Here is an 18,482-nt window from a genome sequence, read left to right as displayed (position 1 = left end):
AAAATTTCTAGAATTTGTTTACTTTTTCTACCCCTTTGGGCTTCACCGGTGGCTCAGATGTTAAAGAATCCAACTGCAATGCAGGAGACCCAGGCTCGATCCCTGGGTTCGGACGATCCCTTGGAGAAGAGATTGGCAACCTGCTCCAGTATTCTTGCCTGAGAAATCCCACAGACAGAGAAGCCTGGTGGGGGCTGAAAAGAGTCAGACACTGAGCAACTAACACTTCCTACCCCTTTAATTCATTATTTTTTTTTTCCACTTAGTAGTTTAAAGTACATAACAGGAACAAATATCAAATTTCCCTAGGGTTCCCTCAACCTACAGTGCTCTTTCACATTCTTCTTATCCATACATATTTATTCACATTCACTGAACAGAAAGTACAGTGCGAGGTACTATAACGTGTGCTAAGAAATATGGTTCCTTCTCTCAAGGAATGAAGAAAGGATAAAGATAGTGAAGACATTTCAGAAGGAGACACTACAAGTATTAGTGTCAGCAGAGGTATAAGAAAAACAGATGAGTTCTATTTTGAAAAACTAACTAGATGATGATATCATTAACAAAATAGGGACCTGAAAGGTTTTTCTTCAACAATTAAAAATTTGGTTCTAGAATATTAAATTAAAGTTGCTTCTGGATATTCCAGTTGAGTCATCGAGATGGGAATTAGTTAATACCGGTCAATACTTTAGTAGCTACTATGTGGCAGGATCCAAGGGCACTTGGTAAGACATCACCCCAAACTCAAAAGAATTTAAGAGTCAGGTGACAGAATGCAAGTAAACAGGTGCTTAAAAGCAAAACTCGGGTACAAGAGAGGAAGCACAAGCACTGGCCAGATATGCAGGACCTTGCAGGCCATCCTTTAGGAGACTGGATTCAGCCAAGCAATGAGGAGCCACTGAAGGGTTTTAAACAGGGAATGGCTTGATTAGGTGTGCATTTGAGAAAGAAGACTCTAACCTCAGGAGGGAAACAGGCTGGAGCAGGCAAAAATGAAAGACAAAGTGAACACAGGAAGTTGCTGCAGAAATCTGAATAAGACTTGATAGGCATCAAGATGCACAAAGTTAGGGGAGGAGATGTATAATAGGTAATATCTGAGACACTGCTTTTCCCTAGACCACATTCAGTTAAAATCTCTAAAGAACAACACTAGAAACTGAACTATTTTTAATCATTACAATAAAATAATCATAGTTACATGCAAATATTAAACAACTGAAGGACCCATCACTACACTACGTCCAGTCTTTCCTTATCTACATCAAACTATGGGAGCCACATTCTTACGAAGTTATCAAATAAATAGCAAGGTCTGGAAAAATTCTCAAATTATATATTTGATTGGGTAACTGAGGAATGTATGTTTTTTCTATAACCACTTTACATGGCCTTGATGAAAAATATGTAATATGATCTAAATATACAGCATACAATAAAGAAGAGCAAAATTGAACAGATCTAAGCAACAAAGTTCCTCTAGAATTATTCAGTCACTTCATTACCCAAAGAGCTTATAATATATGGATTTTATATACCTTTAGAAAAGGAAGTTTTCTATACATCTCTTACTAATAGGGCCCAATGATTTGATTAAAGGTGACAATGTGTCTAGACTCCTCTAAGCTCACCAGCTCTAAGTCACCATGTGATGCAATTCTGATGAATAAAATATAAGCTGAGGGTTTCTGGGGAAGCCCTTTCCTGCTTCTTCTCATCTTTCTCCTGTCTGGAATGTAGATAAAAGGCTGGAGCTGAAGCAGCCCTCCTGTAACTATGAGGTAATAAGCATGAGACCAAAGACCACGTGCTAGGTGGCTAACCCTACCTAGAGACCTTTTATACAGGGAGAACAATTCCCTCTTCGATTAACTATAGACTCTGCATCCCTTAGGAAAAGCCAGGCTACTTAACAGGTCAGCTTCATGGTCAGTTCCATTTACCTATCCAAACTCATTTCAGACCAATCTCTGTCTCCTACTTTCCACCCAGTAATTCTAAACCCTATCAAAACAGCACCTAACAGTGAGCTGTTTTTCACCTTTCTACTTTTAATTCTCTGAATTCTCTCACCGCTCCATTTCTTCACCAGACTTATACCTCCTCAGCATTCCAGACTTCCTGACTCCTAGCTGAGGTAGGTGCCCTCCCTCCTTGTTCTCACATCTCACATGCACAATGATTGTGCTGTACTATAGCTATTCACTTAAGTATCTGTCTTCCCAACCAGATTACCAGCTCCTCAAGAAGAAAAACAATGTCTTAGTTTCCTTGGTATTCCTAGATCCTGTGACAGTACCTGGCACACTAGGGTTGTCCAGTAAATGTCAGTTGAATAAATGAAAGTTACATAAAACATGACTTTTAATTTTTGTTGTTTAGTCGCTCAGTTGTGTCTGACTCTTTGCAACCCCATGGACTGCAGCACACCAAGCTTCCCTGTCTTTCACTATCTCCCGGAGTTAGCTCAAACTCATGTCCCTTGAGTCAGTGATGCCATCCAACCATCTCATCCTCTGTCATCCCCTTTTTCTCCTGTCTTCAATCTTTCCCAGCATCAGGATGCTTTCCAATGAGTCAGTTCTTCACATCAGGAGGCCAAAATATTGAGCTTCAGCTTCAGCATCAGTCCTTCTAATGAATATTCAGGGTTGGTTTCCTTTAGGAATGACTGGTTTGATCTCCTTGCTGTCGAAGGGCCTCTTAAGAGTCTTCTCCAGCACCATAATTCAAAAGCTTCAGTTCTTCAGCACTGAGCGTTCTTATGGTCCAACTCTCATATCCATACATGACCACTGGAAAAACCAAAGCTTTGACTATACAGACCTTTGATGGCAAAGTGATGGCTCTGTTTTTCAATTCACTGTGTAGGTTTGTCATAGTTTTTCTTCCAAGAAGCAAGCATCTTTTAATTTCATGGCTGCAGTCAACATCCACAGTGATTCTGGAGCCCAGGAAAGCAGTCTGTCACTGTTTCCATTTTTCCCCATCTATTGGCAACCTCCTCCAGAAGTGTTTTTAATTATTTAAAACAAATCACAGCAAAAGGATTGTTAAAAAATTCTCCTTAATATGAGAAGCTAATTTTCACCTGTAAATTTTTCCTGAAAATGAGAAAAGCGCTCGAGTATATTCTATCACCACATATTGCTTTATAATACTATTTCTGCTTAGAACTGAAAGTCCTAAGACAACCCAACAAAGCTATTCTCATCTTTCTTAAAAGATCAGTCTTACTTGTGATGGGAAGTCGGAAGAAAAAACTAAAATGACCACAGAATACATTTTATTGTACATGACTAGCAAAACTTATCAAAATGAAGGTAAATAAAGAAATAAAATCTCTTCATACCTGTCACATTGCTGCATTATGGAAATTTCTTTGATTATTTCCTGAAGATCTGACTCAACAGGTACTTGTTTAATTGCCACAACTTGACCAGATTCCTTATGTATTGCTTTAAATACACTTCCATAAGACCTAAAAGAAACCAAGACATTCCTTTATTTTTTTTCCCTTCAAACACCATAACTATTAGAGAAAGAGTCTGAGTCTTCACATGTAGTCTTTTCTAATTTAAAATACTACTCAATGGTGACAAATCAAAGGAAACAAATTTTAAAAGTGAATTATATCTTAGCTTTAATGCTTCAATTATAGACTTAAAATTCATTAAAATCACCAAATTAATAGAAAAAGATGTGCTGTGTTTCTTATGAATGAAAGGAATAGACTTACGGTTTGTCAACTCAAACAAGTGCAGCATTAAGAAGATATATAAATGGAAGTTAAAAGAATGGAATATAGAATAAAAACAGCCAAAATCTCATGTTAGGAGAAAAGGCTGATCTCACCTTAAGCAAAATCACCCGCAAAATATCAGAGTCCCACACCTGCCCAGACTGCTTAGGGGTAACTGAAACCTTCACCATGGGTTTGTGTGTATATGTGTGTGTGTGTATATAGTCCTAATTTACACACACTCACATATACAGGTAAACCCACTTTTCAAAAGTTCGCTTTACGCCCCTTCATTTTTACAAAAGGCCTGGATTAACACCTGTTTCACTAACCAGATGAATTTCGAAGAGGATTTACACTTTTATAAAAAAAGGTGAAAACAAAAACAGCATTCAACATTTATTTTTGCAGGAGCCATTAGAGAGGGAGAAAGTACCATGAGCAGCAACAGTGGCCCCACCAAGCTCATTCCTAGAACTACACTCAGCATCAAGCCACCATATCTCTGAGCTTTGTCTGAGAGGATCTGTGCTTTATCTCACAATTTATTTTGCGTAACTGTTAGCAAGATGTGTTGTAATGTATCTGCTTCAGCTCCTCTGTCCATGGATTCTCCAGGCAAAAATACTGGAGTGGGTAGCCATTCCCTTTCTCCAGGGGATCTTCTGACCCATAGATCAAACCTGCGTCTTTTGCGTTGCAGGCAGATTATCATTTGAGCCACCAGGGAAGCCTTTCTTTGCATTACAACGTTTCAACTTACTAAAGGTTTCATAAGAATGCTCTACTTTCAGAGAGCAAGGGAAATCTGTATCTCCCCCTTTGAAGCCATATATATATATACACACACACACACACACACACACACACATATATATGTGTGTGTGTGTCTGTGTGTGTGTGTGTATTGCCCCTCAAAAGCTAGTCTAGACTCAGAGCTAGATTAACTACTGCCAATTAAGCAACACCATCAGTCTCTTCTAAGGTCTTTCTGTTACTACAAAAGAAAACTGGGAACCACATTTCCCAGATTTCCCTTCCCTGAATGGATCCCAGTTAAGAGTCTGGCAATGAGAAGAACATTCATGAAATCTGAATGGCAAAAAGCTGAGGAAAGACCATCACTTTTCAAATACAGCTGCAGCAGATGCCTGACCCAATATCAGATACACAGTGGCTTCCGGCTGAGCCTCTTGATAACCACTACACTGCTGCTGCTCCAAAGAGAGTTGGTGGGAGCATCTAAATGATTCTTAGGGATTCCAGCAGAGCCCATGTGAGCTTTTGAGAAACACCACTTCAGTGCTTCAAACTGAGATCTTCAGCACTAGCTTCTCTGAGCTTCAGTGACAGTCCATAACCTTTGCAGCCCTGGCCTTTCCACAAGTCATTTGAGCTCCAAATTTCATAATAAACTCTTTATACCTGGAGTTCATAGAGTAACCTTTCTTTTCCTAACCATGATCTGCTACCAATAGTTTTGGGGAAGGAAGTGGTTCCAAGGAAGTGGTTCCAAAGGAAAGAATCTTAAGAAATGGGAATCTTGGATTAGTTCTTTCTTAGATTTAAAGATGGTAATGACTTCAATGCAAGGGACAAGAAGAACACTGAGACTAAGGTATCTGATGGCAAAATAATTATTTAAATTATTATCCTTAGTTCCTGGAGTCTAGAGAAAGCTTTAGAAGATCAAGTACCTGAATCAATTGAATGTTACAGTGAAAATAAGAGTACAAAAACTGCAGAATGGAATGGCTGCTCCTGACTAAGCTGGAAAAGTCATAAAACAAATATAACAAGCTCAGGGCTTAAATTCCCAGGCCAAGACTGAGAGAGCCAGAGAACTTCTGAACGCTTCAAAGAAAATCTTATTTCTTATATGTCCAGGACTGAGACTTCTGCAACCCAACATCTAATCTTGCCAGAAGCTGAATTACAATGCACTCAATTCACAACATCACCAGGTCTTACTATGTTTCACTGTGAGTTCTCTTTCATATCATTACCTAATATCCCTCTTCATTCTTTATCTGAATATTAACTCCTCTTTACTCACTTATGATCTTTTAACTTTAATTTACCTGATATAAACATTGCCATTTGTGCTTTCTTTTTTGATATGATTACCTCTTTCTTATCTGATGTCTCTAATAGGAAATACCATTATATGTCCACCCTTTGTGTTACACAGGCTCTTATAAACAGCATATAGCTAAGTTTTGCATTTTAATTGACCCTAATAGTCTGTCTATGGGAGAACTGATATTTAGTGAAAAATACATTTCACTTTATTCCTTCTAACTTAAATTTATCTTACTATTTTATATTTTTGTTTTCTCTATTTCCTTTTCCCTGTTCTTACTGATCTAACCTGTTTTGTGTTTTATGCCTTTATTATCTTGGAAGTTCTCCTATACTTTTGGTTTTTCATTATGGAGTATGATGCTAGCTTGGGCTTGTCATATATGACCTTTGCTATGTTCAGGTATTGTTACATTCCCTCTGTACATTTACTGTTGAATTCAGTCAAATATACTCTAGTGAAGGACTAATCTTACATGGGACGTTATAACTGTTCTGTCATTATCTAAATTCTACTTTTGTATTTTTTGTACTTACCCTTCTCCCAGTTTCTCTAATACATCAAAAACTTCTTCAGGCTGCTTAGTCAAACTGTCTTCACTCAGCTTTTTTAGCTTACTAATGAGAAAAACAAAAGAAAAAGCATTTTCTGTTAAGATCTCTTATACATTTAAAAATTTTAAGAGACAATATATTCAGATGGTTCAAAACTCAAAAATACAAAAAAAGTATACAGTATACAGTCTCCTTGCAACTCCTGTTCTTAATTTTCCCAGAAACACCTCAAAGAATAAGCACTTTTATTACCTTCCTGTGAAACCTTTATAAAAATATTTCTATTTCTCCCCCTTTTTAACACACAATATAGCATTTTATACACACGCTGTATATATACTGTTTTACCCACGCTGTTACATACTTTGATGTTTTTACGTAACAACATAAAATCTTTGTTGAATATCTCTACAACATAAATTCATAGACAGCATCTTCATTCTTTTCTTTTTTCTCAGCAATCCTTCACTTATAGATATCTAGGTTCCCTTTTGCTATTATAAACACTGCAATAAATAAGCTTACAGGTAAGTCAGCTCATACATGTGCTTGTATATCTTTAGGATAAATTCCCAAACGTGAAACTGTGAGAGCAAGAAAATATATAAACACACAAAATATAGACGTGTGTGTGTGTCTGTGTGTGTGGCTCAGTCGCTTCAGTCATGCTCGACTCTTTATGACCCTATGGAGCGTAGCCAGCCAGTTTCCTCTGTCCAAGAACACTGGAGGGGGTTTGCCATGCCCTCCTACAATGGATCTTCCTGACCCAGAATCCATGTCTCCTGCATTGCAGGCGGATTCTTTATCACTGACCCACCAGGGAAGACCATATAGAAGTATACATAATGATAAGTAAGTACATATACTATAAGCATAACCGTATTTCATAATATAAATTTAATAACATAATAAAATCACTATTATAATAACTATATATTCTTAAAATTGCTGATTGATTATATTATGGTATATTTATCTACTACAATTGTACATTATATCAATATATATGTATATTAATTGACACCAGCAAATTGCCCTCTGGGGGGCTTACACCAATTTACTTTCCTACCAGTATTACATGAGAAATCTTCTTTTCCCACAATTCCACCTACAGAGTACTAAACTCTATATCTAGATAGATATATTAAAGTCTGTATTTAGAAATATTTGGATTTCAGCCAATATATTAGGTAAAAACTTGTAGCTCAGATTTATTTTGTATTTCTCCTACTGTGAGTGAAGTTGAGCATCTTTTAATATAGTATGAAGCAAAATCATCTATTCATGATTTCTGTTCACTTTTCTTCTGGGTTTTTGGTTCTTTTCTTATCTGTGCACAGAGATAAGAAAAGGTTTAGGTTGCAAATATTCCCACTTGTAGTGACTTTACTTATGAGTTTTTAGTTTTATGGGCTACTTGACTGGTTGCCATAGAGAAAACTTTTTAATTTATTTTTGCTTTTTTAAAAGTTATCCACAGTATGGCATGGGCTGAAATATCTAGAAACAAGACATTACACATGGCGTGTTTGACAGACCAAAAGTAATTCCATATGAATAAAGTAAAATGGTCAGGATGCAGAGGTAAGAAGAGTCAGGTTAAAAAGAGTCTTGTAAACCATATTAAGGAGCTCTGTTTTTAAAAGATCACTTCCCTGTAATCAAGAAGGAGGACATGCAATAAGTAACAATAGAGAAGGGAAACTAGCAGGGGGTTGTTCAAAATATGGATGCAAAGAACATAGTAGCAGTGGCAATAAGAACTGAGATAAGATAAGCTAATCAAGATACTGAGCAGGCACAGTCAACAGAAAGTGGTTTTGATTAAATATGCGGAGATGCAAGAAACACAGAAGTTGAGAATGTCTCTTAAGCCTTCGGTTCAAGCAAATGACTAGAGGTAACGTTATTTACCCAACTAAAGAACATCAGAAAAAAGCTTGAAGAGGAACGTGTTGGGTGTAACTCCTCTCATCCAAATGTATATTTCCAGTAACCAACTGTTTATATGAATCCCAGGAGAGATCTGAATTGGCAACGTCATTTTTTGGTGTTATGGTAAAGAATCTACCTGCAATGCAGAAGACCCAGGTTCAATCCCTGGATCAGGAAGATCCCCTGGAGAAGAGAATGGCTACCCACTCCAGTATTCTTGCCTGGAGAACTCCATGGACAGAGGAGGCTGGCGGGCTCTGGTCCATGGGATTGCAAAGAGTTGGACACAACTGAGTGACTAACACAAACACACACACACACACAGCACACAGATGAAGCCTAAAGGTATGATAAGGGATAAAGCCATCAAGAAAATGTCTAAGAAGAAATAGGATCAAAGAGAAAAGAGACCCCAGGAAAACATCAATAATTAAGAAATGAGGTCATGAAGGACAAGAAAGTAGTACTTGACCACTTTCAAGAATGCTACTGAAAGTTCAAACAACTTAAAAATTTGAAAGTGTCCATTACAGGACTTCCACTTCTGACTACAAGGAAGTAAGAGGATATTATCTGTCTGCTGTAAACAGCTAAAAAACTCAAAAAAAAAATTATGGGAAACTATTTTCACACATTAGATATCAGACATTTCAGGACTGTGATCCATAAGAAAAGAAATGAGAAAAGCCCTGCTATTGCCCAGGCTTTACATCTAAAGGCTATATCCAAAATGTAGCACACTGAGAGGAACTCAAAGAGCCCAGCAATTTTGCTGAGTTAAAGAAACAAAGATCAGAGTCTGGAGAGGCAAGGCAAATAAAATTTACACTACAGAACACCTGTGAGAAAAGAGTTATACTGAGAAAGAAGTCCACCAATCTACTGAACAGTTCCCTTGACTATTTAGCTGAATGCCAATCCGTACATGCTTACAAAAACATGCTACAGAGCCCAACAAAATCAATTTCCTAAGGAGAAAAAAAAAGATTTTTAAAAAGAACAACTCCCAGAGATCACACAAGGCTGAGAATCTTTCCCACCAACAATAGTTAAGTCAACAACAGTTATGAGAATACATCCCCAAACAGCCTTGTTTTACAAGAGACCGCATTAGCAAAGCATAAAGGCTACTTGGCGTGCATACCCAGGTGCCCAACTCTTATCGACCCCAGAGCCCACCAGGCTCCTCTGTCCAAGGATTCTCCAGGCAAGAATACTGGAGTGGGTTACCATGCCCTCCTCCAAGGGATTTTCCTGATCCAGGAATTGAACCTGTATCTCCTGCATCACCCTCATTGCATGCAGATTCTTTACTGAGCCAGCAGTGAAGCCCAAAGGCTACTTAAGACTTCCCAAAAGGAGCTTAAAAACAGGCTTCAAAAGCACTGAGCCAATCTACAAGGTAACTTAACTGCCTACCAGAACAAGTCTATAGGGGCATATCTTCTTTTATTATGTTTTACAGACACTGAGGTTTTTTGTTACAAAAGTTAAGGTTTGTGGCAACCCTGCCTAAAACAAAACCATGGGTACCATTTTTCCAACAGCATTTGCTCCCTTTGTGTCATGTGTCACATTGTGGTTATTTTCACAATATTTCAAACTTTTTCATTATTATTATGTTTTTACAATGATCTGTACGCAATGATCTTAGATGTTACCATTGCAATGTGTTTTGGGATTCCATGAACTGCACCCATATGAGCCTAATAAATGTTATCTGTGCTGACTGCTCCACCAATTGGCCATTCCCCATCACTCTCCCTTTTCCTCAGGCCTCCCTATTCTGAGACAAAACAATATCGAAACTAAGCCAACTACTAACTCTAAAACAACCTCCAAGTGTTCAAGCAAAAAGAAGAGTCACCCATTTCTCATTTTAAATTAAAAGCTGGAAATGACTAAGCTTAGTGGAGAGGTTTGTCAAAAGCTGAGATAGGCCATAAGCCAGGCCTCCTGTGCTAAACAGTTACCCAAGTTGTGAATGCCAAGGAAAAGTTCTTTGTTGTTTGTTTTTAATTTATTTTTAATGGGAGGGTAATTGCTTTGCAGTGTTGTGTTGGTTTCTTTCATACATCAACATGTATCAGCCTTAGATATACATACGTCCCCTCCCTCTTGAAACTCCCTCCCACCTCCCACCCCTCTAGGCTGTCACAGAGCATTGGCTGAGTTCCCTGAGTCACAGAGCAAATGCCCACTGGCTATGGGCATGTTTCAGTACTGCTCTCTCAAGTATCCCATCCTCTCCTTCCCTCGCTGTGTCCGTAAGTCTGTTCCCTATGTCTACCGCTGCCCTGCAAGCAGGTTCATCAGTACAATTTTTATATTAATAGATTCCATATATGTGTGTTAATACATGGTATTTATTTTTCTCTTTCTGACTTACTTCACTCTGTATAACAGGCTCTAGTTTCACCCACCTCACCAGAACTCACTCAAATGTGTTCCTTTTTGTGGCTGAGTAATGTTCCATTGTATATATGTACCACAGCTTCTCTATCTATCCGTCAATGGACAGCTAGGTTGCTTTCATGTTCAGCTATTGTAAATAGTGCTGCAATGAATGTTGGGGTACATATGTCTTCTTTTAGAATTATGGTTTTCTCAGGGTATGTGGCCAGTAGTGGGATTTCTGGGTCATATGGTAGATTATTTCTAGCTTTTTGAAGCAATCTCCATACTGTTCTCCATAGCGGCTATATGGGAAAAGTTCTTGAAGAAAAGTTAAAGCACTACTCCAGTGAACACACAAATGATAAGAAAACAAAACAGCCTTACTGCAGATAAGCAGAAAGTTTTAGTAGTCTGGTTAGATCAAACAAGCCACAGCATTACCTTAAACCAAAGCTTAATCCAGATCAAAGCCCTGATTTTCTATGAATCTTTACCAGCTGAACCACAAGGGAAACCCATCTATGAAGACAGAGAAAGGTAAAGAAGTGGCAAAGGGGAAGTCTGTAGCTGCAAAGGGTGATTCACGGGTTTTAAGGAAAGAATCCATCTCCACAACATGAGAGTGCAAGGTGAAGTAGAAAGTACTCATGTAGATGCTGCAGCGAGTTACACAGAAGACCTAGCAAGACGCAGGCACCTACACTAAACAAGATCATGACATCCCGTCCCATCACTTCATAGCAAATAGATGTGGAAAGTGGAAACAGTGACAGATTTCATTTTCTTGGGCTCCAAAATCATTGTGGACAGTGACTGCAGCCATGAAATTAAAAGATACTTGCTCCTGGGAAGAAGTGAAGTGAGTGAAAGTGGCTCAATCATGTCCAACTCTTTGCGACCCCATGGACCATACAGTCCATGGAATTCTCCAGGCCAGAATACTGAAGTGGGTAGCCTTTCCCTTCTCCAGGGGATCTTCCCAACGCAGGGAGTGAACCTAGGTCTCCCGCATTGCAGGCAGACTCTTTACCAGCTGAGCCACAATGGAAGCCCAAGAATAATGGATGGGTAGCCTGTCCCTTCTCCAGCGGATCTTCCTGATCCAGGAACTGAATTGGGGTCTCCTGCATTGCAGGTGGATTCTTTACCAACTGAGCTATCAGTGAAGCCCTCCTTGGAAGAAAAGCTATGTCAAACCTAGAGAGCAGAGAAATCACTTTGCCAACAAAGGTCCATCTAGTCAAAGCTATGGTTTTTCCAGTAGTCATGTATGGATGTGAGAGCTGGACCATAAAGAAGGCTGAGCACCAAAGAATTGATACTATTGAATTGTGGTGCTGGAGAAGACTCCTGAGAGTCCCTTGGACTGCAAGGAGATCCAACCAGTCCATCCTAAAGGAAATCAGTCCTGAATATTCATTGGAAAGACTGATGCTGAAGCTGAAGCTCCCATATTTTGGCCACCAATGCAGAGCCAACTCATTGGAAAAGACCCTGATGCTCAGAAAGACTAAGGACAGAAGGAGAAGGGGACAAAAGAGGATGAGATGGTTGGATGGCATCGTCAACTCAATGGACATGAGTCTAAGCAAACTCCAGGAGACACTGAAGGATAGGGAAGCCTGGCATGCTGCAGTCCACAAGGTCCCAAAGAGTCTAATGCACCCTGGGGACTGACCGACAACACTAAACAACAGATTTCCAATATCAATGCAACAGTCTTATATTGCAAGAAAATACCATTGAGGACTTTAACAGCTAGAGAGCCAGGTCAACGCCTGGCTTCAAAGCTTCACAGGGCAAGAGCTAATGAAGCTGGTGAGTTTAAGTTGACACCAATGTTCATTTACCCTCTGAAAATCCTAGGGTCCCTAAGGATTATGCTAAATCCACTCTGCCTGTGCTCTGTAAGTAGAATAATAAAGCCTGAATGACAATACATCTGTTTTACAACTGAATATTATAAGCCCACTCTTGAGACCTGCTGCTCAGAAAAAAAAAGATTCCTTTCAAAACATTACTACTCATTGACAATGCACTTGGTCACCCAAGAGCTCTTTGAAAATGCACAAAGATAATACTGTTTTCCTTCCTGCTAACACAACGTCCATTCTGCAGCCCATGATCAAGGAGCAATTTCAACTTTTAAGTATTATTACTTATATATATATTTCATATATACCCTTATGATATGTATTTCATAAAGCTATTAAGTGCCATAGATAGTGATTCCCTTGATAGCTCTGGACAGAGTAAACTGAAAACCTGTAAAGGATTCACCAATCATAAGGATATTAATGATTCAAAGGAAGAGGTCAAAATATCAACATCAATAATGGTTTGAAAGAATTGAGTAGAAATCTCATGGATGACTTTAAGGGGTTCAAGACTTCAGTGAAGGAAAATATTGCAGATGTGATAGAAACAGCAAGAGAACTAGAATTTAGAACTGGAACTTGAAGATGTGACTGAACTGCTGTAATCTCATGATAAAACTTTAGCAGATGAGGAGTTGTCTCTTATGGATGAGCAAAGAAAGTAATTTCTTGACAAAGAATCTACTCCTGATGAAGCTGTTACAAAGACTGTTGAAATTATAACAAAGGATGCAAAATATGGCATAAACTTTAGTTGATGAAACTGTAGCAATGTTTAAAAGGACAGACTCCGATTTTGAAAGAGGTTCTACTGTGGGTAAAACGCTATCAAGCAGCACTGCACACTACAGAGAGATCGTCTGGGAAAGAAACAGTAATCGATGTGGAGAACTTTACTCTTGTCTTATTTTAAGAAACTGCCACAGCAACCCCAACTTTCATCAGCCACCACCCAGATGAGTCAGCAGACATGAACATCAAGGCAAGAACCTTCACCAGCAAAAAGAGTATATCTTATTGAAGGTTCAGATGATCATTTGGAGAAGGCAATGGCACCCAACTCCAGCATTCATGCCTGGAAAATCCCATGGATGGAGGAGCCTGGTAGACTACAGTCCATGGGGTCACGAAGAGTACGACACGACTGAGCGACTTCACTTTCACTTTTCACTTTCATGCATTGGAGAAGGAAATGGCAACCCACTCCAGTGTTCTTGCCCAGAGAATCCTAGGGACGGAGGAGCCTGGTGGGCTGCCATCTATGGGGTCGCACAGTGTCAGACACGACTGACATGACTTAGCAGCAGCAGATGATGGTTAGCATTTTTTAGCAGTAAAGTATTTTCAATTAAGGTATATTACATTGTTTTCTGGACAACACTACTGCCCACTTAATAGACAACAGTACAGTTTAAACACAACTTTTCTGTGTACTTGGAAACCAAAAAATTCATATGATTCACTTTGTTGCAATACTCACTTTATTGCAGTTGTCTGAAACTGAATCCTCAATATCTCAGAGGCATGCCTGGAACTCTTTAAAAACTTAAAATCCAGCCTCCACAATGTAAAAATTTTAAATGTCAAGAATTCAATCAAAAATTACTAGACATAAAAACTGGGAACTATGACTCACAAAAAGGAGAAAACTTAGTCAATTAAAACAGACACACATATACACAAAATAAAACCAGACACAGAAATGGCAGAAACAGTAGAATTAACAAAAATAATCTTGTAAAAAGCAAATATAAATACGTCCCACGTACTTAGAGATGTAATGGAAATAGACAGGAAAAAGAGCTAAATTGAAATTTTAGAGATGAAAAAAATAAACTATCTGAAATGAAGTTTTCACTGGATAAGACTTGAACAGGTTAGATACTACAGCACAAAAGATAACTTGAAGAAAAAAAAATGTTTTAAGAATAAAGGAAAAAAGAAAAAGCCTGAGCCCCACACGGAAATGAAGAATAGATATTAAAAAACAGAAATAGACAAAAAGAGGAAAAAGGGCTTGAGGAGATACTGGTCAAACATTTTTCAAATTTTATAAAAACAATAAAACTAGAGATGCAAGTAACTAACCAAATCTAAAAGGATAAATACACACAGAGAGACAAATCCGATGTATTATAATGAAATTGCCGGTACTGAGAGGTGTGTCAGTAGAAGAAGAAAATACTAAAAGCTAAATACTAAATCACTGCAGATGGTGACTGAAGTCAGGAAATTAAAAGACGCTTACTCCTTGGAAGGAAAGTTATGACCAACCTAGACAGCATATTCAAAAGCAGAGACATTACTTTGCCAACAAAGGTTAGTCTCGTCAAGGCTATGGTTTTTCCTGTGGTCATGTATGGATGTGAGAGTTGGACTGTGAAGAAGGCTGAATGCTGAAGAATTGATGCTTTTGAACTGTGGTGTTGGAGAACTCTTGAGAGTCCCCTGGACTGCAAGGAGATCCAACCAGTCCATTCTGAAGATCAGCCCTGGGATTTCTTTGGAAGGAATGATGCTAAAGCTGAAAGTCCAGTACTTTGGCCACTTCATGCGAAGAGTTGACTCATTGGAAAAGACTCTGATGCTGGGAGGGATTAGGGGCAGGAGGAGAAGGGGACAACAGAGGATGAGATGGCTGGATGGCATCACTGACTCGATGGACGTGAGTCTGAGTGAACTCCAGGAGTTTGTGATGGACAGGGAGGCCTGGTGTGCTGCGATTCATGGGGTCACAAAGAGTCGGACATGACTGAGCAACTGAACTGAACTGAAATACTAAATGTCCCAGGAAAGAGACCTATTACTTAAATAAGGATAAAGACAAGAATGACTATAGTCTTCTTGTCAGACAGTAAGCAAGCCAAAAGACAGTGACTCCTTAAAATGATGAAAGAAAACAATAATCAAAATGCAATTCTATATTTAATGGAAATATCCATTATTGAAAATAATATTTTCAAACAAAAAAAGGTGAGAAAATTCATTATGAGCTGATTTTCACAACAATAAATGGTTAAAAACAGTTCCTTAGGCTACAAGAAATTGATGTCAAAAGGAAACATAAATCTCTACAGAAGAATAAAGAACAACAGCTAGTAAAAAATATAGGGAAAAACAGGGGGAAAAAAGTTTCCCCCAGTTAACAACAGCAGAATATACATTCTTCTCAAATGCACCGAACAGAAACACTCTGCAAAAGGGATGGCATGATAGACCACAAAACTTTTATTTAAAACTTAAGAATACTTTAAGTTTTCTTCTGCAAACAAAATGGAATGAAACCAGGAATCAATAACAGAAAGACAACAGGAAAATCCAAAAACATGTAGACATTAAACAACGTATTCTTAAACAAAAACAGGGTCAAGGAAGAAATCACAAGGAAATTAAGAAAATATCAGGAGGGACTTCCCTGGTGGTCCTATGGTTAAGAATTCGCCATCCAATACAGGGGCTGTGGGTTTGACACCTGGTTATGGAGCTGAAATCCCACATGCCTGGTGGCCAAATAAACAAAATATAAAACACAAGCAATATTAACATTCAACTAAGACTTTAAAAATGGTCCACATCAAAAAAAAGAAAGAAAAGAAAATACCTAGAGACAAACAAAAACACAGCATACCAAAACGTCTGGGATGCAGCAAAAGCAACATTAAGAGAGCAGTTTATAGCAGTAATCCCTTCTATTTAAAAAGATCTCAAAGCAACAATGTGACTTTACACATCAAGAGACCAGAAACACAAATTAAACTCAACATTCACAGAAGAGATGATGAAGATTGGAACAGAGATAAATAAGTGAATACAAAAGAAAATTTTAAAAAATCAACTAAATTGCTATGGTTTGAATATTTGTGTCCTCCAAAAAATATATATTGATGATATCCGAACTCCCAAAGATGATGGCGTTAGGAGCTGGGGCTTTTGGGAGGTGCTTAAGTCATGAAGATGGAACCCTCATGAATGGAATTAGTGCCTTATGAAAAAAGCTCCAGAAAAATCCCCAGCCCCTTCCACCGTGTGAGGACACAGTAAGAAGTGCCAGCAATGAATCAGGAAGAAAGCTTTCACCTGCATGTGACCATGCTGGCACCCCGATCTTGTGCTTCCAAGTTTGCAGAACAGTGAGAAATAAATTCCTATTATTTACAAGCTACCCAGTCTTGGTATCTCAATAAAGCAGACTGAAACCAAGAGCTGGTTTTTTGAGACCAACAAATTGGCAAACCCTTAGCTAGACTAGGGGTTCCCTTATGGCTCAGCTGGTAAAGAATTCTTCTGCAATGAGGGAGGCCTGGGTTCTATCCTTGGTTTGGGAAGATCTCCTGGAGAAGGGAAAGGCTACCCACTCCAGTATTCTGGCCTGGAAAATTCCATGGACTACAGTAAATGGGGTTGCAAAAAGTCGGACACAACTGACTTTCACTTTCACTGTAGCTAGACTGAGAAAAGAGAGAAAGAAAGAAAGAAGGAAGAAAGAGAAGGAAGACTCAAGAACTAGGATTAGGAATCTAAGAATACATTAAAATTGAAGTCACAGAAATAAAAACTATTGTTAAAAGAATACTATGAACAATGAACCTAAAAGAACTGGGTAAAATCTTAGAAAAATGCAATCTTCTAAGACAGAATTGTGAAGAAATAGAAAATGTCAACAGTAAGGAAACTGAAGATATAATCAAAAACCTCTCACCAAAGAAAAACACAGGACTAGATGGCTTTGCTGGAGAATTCTACCAAACATTTAAGGAAGAATTAACACCAATACTCCTTCCAAAGAATTCAACTCTTCCAAAGCATTGAAAAAAAGGAAAACTTAAAAACTCATTCATTGAGGCCAGTATTATTCTGATATTGCTGCTGCTGCTAAGTCGCTTCAGTCGTGGCCGACTCTGTGCGACCCCATAGACAACAGCCCACTAGGCTCCCCCGTCCCTGGGATTCTCCAGGCAAGAACACTGGAGTGGGTTGCCATTTCCTTCTCCAATGCATTAAAGTGAAAAGTGAAAGTGAAGTCGCTCAGTCGCATAGGACTCGTAGTGACCCCATGGACTGCAGCCCACCAGGCTCCTCCGTCCATGGGATTTTCCAGGCAAGAGTACTGGAGTGGCTTGCCATTGCCTTCTCCAATACAAAGTTTAGTTATTATTAAACTCTAACTGAATTTGTTGTTGGTAAATTAGTGGTGATAAAACATCCAATATACTAAAATTTAATCTTAAATAGGAAGCCTGGCATTCATTTTTTTTCCCTTTTATGTGTCTCTGTAGTTACTTTAAACCACTCTGAGAAAAAAATGAACATAGGATTGAAGTAAGTTGGGTACTTGGAGAGTGTATGTGCCAATTAAATACACAGATGTATTGAGTACACGTACTCAGACTGATGTACTGAGACTGAGTACAGGTATTCAGACATGTACTCAGACTAACAAATGGTTAGCTCTTAATTGCTTTACTGTCACAGCAGTGTAGTTAGTACAGAGCATTGGTGGAGGTGAACATAAAAGCGCATTCAATCCATTTTTTTGCATCTACAGTGTAACTTGCATGTATGTCATTGGATGGTTTAATTTTAAAGCACTTACTAATGCACTGTGTAATTTTTAAAAGCCCTGGCATTTGTCTTCTAGTTAGGTTTCTCCATTTCATTACCAAGTCAGTATAGTTTACATCCTTAAAAGAATGATGCTTCAGCAATATATAAAAACCCAAGCAAGTAAGACTAAGGGAAATAGCTGTTAGAAGTCATTTTTAAGTATCTTAATACTACCAGGCATGTAAGTTGATTACAGAGAGGCTGTTTTAATGTCAGAGTTGAGATGCAGCAACGTTAAAGCAAGTGTGCAAGTTCTTTTGCAAAATCACCAAATTCTA

General features: G+C 38.5%; 1 protein-coding gene across 3 annotated transcripts in view; it reads right to left on the bottom strand.

Annotated features, from left to right (window-relative positions):
- The window catches only part of STK3 (serine/threonine kinase 3), a 310,098-nt gene that overhangs the window by 264,777 nt on the left and 26,839 nt on the right, over positions 1-18,482 (bottom strand). For all 3 annotated transcript variants that reach the window (XM_061439280.1, XM_061439281.1, XM_061439282.1), the window contains exons 2-3: positions 6,371-6,451; positions 3,362-3,490 (exon numbers count right to left, since the gene is read on the bottom strand). In XM_061439280.1, coding sequence (XP_061295264.1) covers positions 3,362-3,490; positions 6,371-6,451 — 210 coding nt within the window. The remainder of the gene's footprint in view (positions 1-3,361; positions 3,491-6,370; positions 6,452-18,482) is intronic.

This window comes from Bos javanicus, chromosome 14, assembly GCF_032452875.1.
Source record: "Bos javanicus breed banteng chromosome 14, ARS-OSU_banteng_1.0, whole genome shotgun sequence".
Lineage (NCBI taxonomy): Eukaryota > Metazoa > Chordata > Mammalia > Artiodactyla > Bovidae > Bos > Bos javanicus.
The sequence above is the reverse complement of the archived record's forward strand: the minus strand, read 5'-3'. Positions and strand labels throughout refer to the sequence as shown.